General features: G+C 42.8%; 1 protein-coding gene across 1 annotated transcript; it reads left to right on the forward strand.

Annotated features, from left to right (window-relative positions):
- Positions 1-1,006: 1,006 nt before the first annotated feature.
- Positions 1,007-3,964, forward strand: LOC124461122 (uncharacterized protein K02A2.6-like). Its single transcript, XM_047012680.1, has 2 exons — positions 1,007-1,289; positions 1,368-3,964. The coding sequence occupies exons 1-2, from the start codon at positions 1,007-1,009 to the stop codon at positions 3,962-3,964; spliced, it is 2,880 nt and encodes a 959-aa protein (XP_046868636.1).
- The last annotated feature ends 226 nt before the right edge of the window (positions 3,965-4,190 follow it).

A 4,190-nucleotide genomic window follows, 5' to 3' on the forward strand; every position in this document is an offset into this window, starting at 1 on the left:
TTTTAGTATTTTTTTTGCGGATGAACTGGGGCAGAAAATATGAGAGGAAACGAACTTATATGCCATTCAAACGAAGAGCGTAGAATTGAAATGCACTGAAATGTTTGTTGGCATACTTCTTTACCTTGCAGTTGTGAAAATACCAGCTTATAGAATGGCGTGGGTGGATTTCAAACTAGCGGCCGTTGCAAATGCATTACAGATTTGAAAAAATTAAACAGTTTTTTCCATTTGAACGACAATTCTAATCAGCCTCATAAGGGAACACCTGAATATGACAAGTTATATCCATCATCACTCCTTTTGACAAAGAATTCATCCTCATTATCACCAACTCCATTATGACCACCTCCGTTATCACCAGCCCCATTATCACCAGCTCCATCTTCACCAGCTCCTTCTACGGGCTCTAAGTCAAACCCCCTAAAAGAGCTTATGTTGCAGACCCAGCAAAGTCACTACGACTTGATGGTTATAATCATTGGCCGAAATGGGGAACAAGAGGAAGATGTAGAGTATGCAGATCGGGATTTTCAAGCGTAAATGTAGCAAGTGTAATGTGCACTTGTGCTCCAATCCCCAAAAAAATTGTTTTGTGTCCTATCATACATAAATATTAATAAACGGCATTTGAAAAAAAAAAAGAATTTGACTTCAAATATATAACACAATTGCCCAATGTTGCATATACGCAACATCCTGTAGCTCTTGAACCAGGACACCAAGGACATTCAAATTTTTTTCAGCTGATATTAAGGTCAAGTCTAGCTTATATGTCAATTCAAAAAAATTTTAGCCACGCCCAATTTAATTCGGGCATGAGAGGGTTAAGCGTGTCTGCCGGAGTAATGACTCGTCGAACGATGTTCATCCAGTAAAGGGCAAATATTCACGCGGGAAATCGGTAAACCTCATATCTAATCTGGTGAGCCTGAAGAAACGTATCACGGTACAGATTAATGGAAAATCGTGTACTTTTGAAGTGGATTCTGGATCTGACGTAACTATGATGACGTTGCGGACTTATGATCGCATCTGGCCAACAAACAAGCCTAAGGTTTACAACTACGATCCGGGGTTTAGTGACTATCAACACAACCCAATCCAGATACTAGGAGTTTTTGATGTATCAATTCATTACAACGGTCGTAATATTGATAATCTATCAGTCATCGTCACTAAAAGGGGTTGTAGCGACCTTCTGGGTTGTAACTGGTTCGACCCACTAGGCATCAGTATCAAGGGCATACATTCAGTGGGCAGTGACGTACAGATCGCAGGCATTCTGAGTAAGTTCGAACACTTATTCTCAACAGAACTTGGTTGTTACACTGGTCCGGCAGTCATATTAAACATTGATGCTACAGTGCCACCAGTGCGACTACCTCCACGCCGAATTCCATATGCTCTAAAGGGACTAGTCGAAGAGGAGCTGGATCGCCAATGCAAGCAAGGGATTCTTAAACCTGTGGAGTATTCAGATTGGGCCACTCCTATTGTACCAGTTATCAAGAAGGACGGTTCAATTCGTATTTGCGGCGACTATAAATCAACTTTAAACAAAGCGGTTAAGCCGCACTGCCATCAAATACCGGCGATCAACACTTTGCTGGCATCTATGGAAGGTGGATCGATTTTTGCCAAAATTGATCTGGCTCAAGCTTATCAGCAGTTAGTAGTCGACGAAATCTCGTTTTTGCTGCAAACAATCAGTACACATAAGGGTGCATTCAAAGTTACTCGATTGCAATTCGGCATTTCATCAGCACCAGGCATTTTTCAAAGCTGTATTGAGAATGTGGTACAGAATATTTCCGGAGTCTTACCATATTTTGATGACATTGTAATAATTGGAAAAATGGAAACGGAATTGGCAACTAGATTACAGGAACTGTTTATACGTTTTGACAAAGCCGGACTGCGACTACGCAAGGACAAATGCCAATTCGGAGTACCATTCGTTGAGTTTTTAGGTTTCAAAATTGACTCAACTGGTATAAGACCATGTGCCGATAAAGTCTCGGCAATCAAAGACGCACCAGCACCTAAGGATAAAAAGCAGTTGCAGGCTTTCTTAGGACTACTAAATTTTTATCACTCATTTTTGCCACATAAAGCAACAGTGGCAGAACCCTTACATCGTCTTTTGGATAAAAATGCAACTTGGAGGTGGGACAAACAGTGTGAGAAGGCTTTTTCTACACTTAAGGAACTTATTGGGTCAGACGACGTACTAGTGCATTATGATGGTTCATGGCCACTAGTGCTAGCTTGTGATGCGTCACCATATGGACTCGGTGCAGTTTTAAGTCACAAAATGCCGAATGGAGCGGAGAAACCCATCGCTTTTTACTCCCGTACCTTATCCAAAGCTGAGCGAAATTATGCTCAGATTGATCGAGAAGCTATTGCTTTGGTAGCAGGAGTAAAGAAGTTCCACAACTACGTCTACGGTCGTACTTTCACACTAATCACCGATCATCGACCTCTGTTGGGTATTTTTACCACATCGAAAGCAATCCCAAACATTATTTCAAATCAGATGCTACGTCGATCTTTGTTCCTGTCAGCATATACTTTCGAGCTAGTACACCGCTCCGGTTTAAAAATGGGCAATGCGGATTTTCTAAGTCGTTGTCCACTGTCAGCAGCATCGGACGCTGTTAGCACCGACGATGTGCTAATGATCGAATTAGCAGCAACGCCAATCATAAGTGCTGAGGCGATGGCCGCTCAAACATCGAAGGACCCCTTATTGGCGAAAGTATCAAACTGGGTGTTAAGGGGATGGCCTGACATGAAATTGGAGCAATCAGATATTGCATATCCATACTATTGCCGTCGGCAACAGCTCTCTACAAATAAAGGAGTTTTGATTTGGGGAAATCGCGCCGTAGTTCCACCGAAATCCAGAGCAACAATTTTAGCTGCTCTACATGCCGCTCATCCAGGCATTGTAAAAATGAAGGCGTTAGCGCGTAGCTATGTTTGGTGGCCAAACATTGACGCTGAGATTGAGCTTATTGTTAAGAAATGTATTCCATGCCAGCAGAATCGTAACGATCATTCAGAGGCACCGGTGCATCATTGGGAGTCAGCCAAGCGGCCGTGGTCCCGTCTACACATCGATTTTGCAGGACCTTTTCAAGGAAAAACCTTTCTTCTGGTCGTGGATTCTTACTCAAAATGGCTAGAGGTTGCGGTTGTTAGCTCCACTTCTACAGCGGCTACAATTAAAGTTCTCAGGCAACTGTTTGCTACGCATGTGTTACCAGATCAGTTAGTGTCAGACAATGGCACAGCATTTACCTCCGAAGAGTTCAAGGCATTCCTCCACAACAATCTAATTCGACACATTAGATCAGCACCGTTTCACCCAGCAACAAACGGCCAAGCAGAGCGCATGGTGCAGACCACCAAAAACTACCTTAAAAAACTATCTCCGAACAATAATATGGATCTAAGCCTTGCTCGATTTTTGTTTAATCAACACATAACTCCACATGCAACGACAAATCGCTCGCCAGCTCAGCTATTGTTAAATCGGGAGTTAATGTCCTACTTTGATAAACTACAGCTACAAGAAATTTCTAATGGAGCAGAGCCATTTATTAATCAATCGAAATGTTTTGATACAGGCAAATCCGTTTGGGTACGAAACTATGCACCGGGTCCAAAATGGATAGAAGCCTACATATCCGAGCAAACAGGACCAGTGTCTTACAAAGTTCGTCTGACAGACAATCGCATCATAAAGCGTCATTATAACCAAATTCGAAGCCGAGTTGAACAAACAGATGTAAGCATATCACATCAGGCACCATCAGCAACTGATGACAACACGGAAGATCCTGCTTCCAGTAACCACTCTAGGCCAGAGAGTCCTATTCAAGATGATCCACAGTCATTGCATGCCTCACCGATGCCACGACGTTCTGCTCGCATGAGACGACCCAGCTACTAGCCAACATTTTCAACAGGATCTTTGATCTCTGCCACTTCCCGACCCAACGGGAGTGCGCAGAGATTATAATGATTCCTAAACCTAGAAAACCCGAGAATGAAGTAACCTCGTATCGTCCGATCAGTATGCTGGCAATACTTTCTAAGATATTCGAAAGAATATTTTTGGCCAGAGTGTTGCCGCTACTGGACGAAGGAAACACGATCCCAGAACACTAGTTTGGATT

Source organism: Drosophila willistoni, unplaced genomic scaffold (genome assembly GCF_018902025.1).
Source record: "Drosophila willistoni isolate 14030-0811.24 unplaced genomic scaffold, UCI_dwil_1.1 Seg209, whole genome shotgun sequence".
Classification (NCBI taxonomy): domain Eukaryota; kingdom Metazoa; phylum Arthropoda; class Insecta; order Diptera; family Drosophilidae; genus Drosophila; species Drosophila willistoni.

Excerpts from the sequence above, each read along its gene's own strand:
- LOC124461122 (XM_047012680.1), top strand. The coding sequence starts at position 1,007 with ATGATGACGTTGCGGACTTATGATCGCATCTGGCCAACAAACAAGCCT. Across the intron at positions 1,290-1,367 it reads ACAGATCGCAGGCATTCTGA|TGCCACCAGTGCGACTACCT; the intron begins GTAAGTTCGAAC and ends TTGATGCTACAG.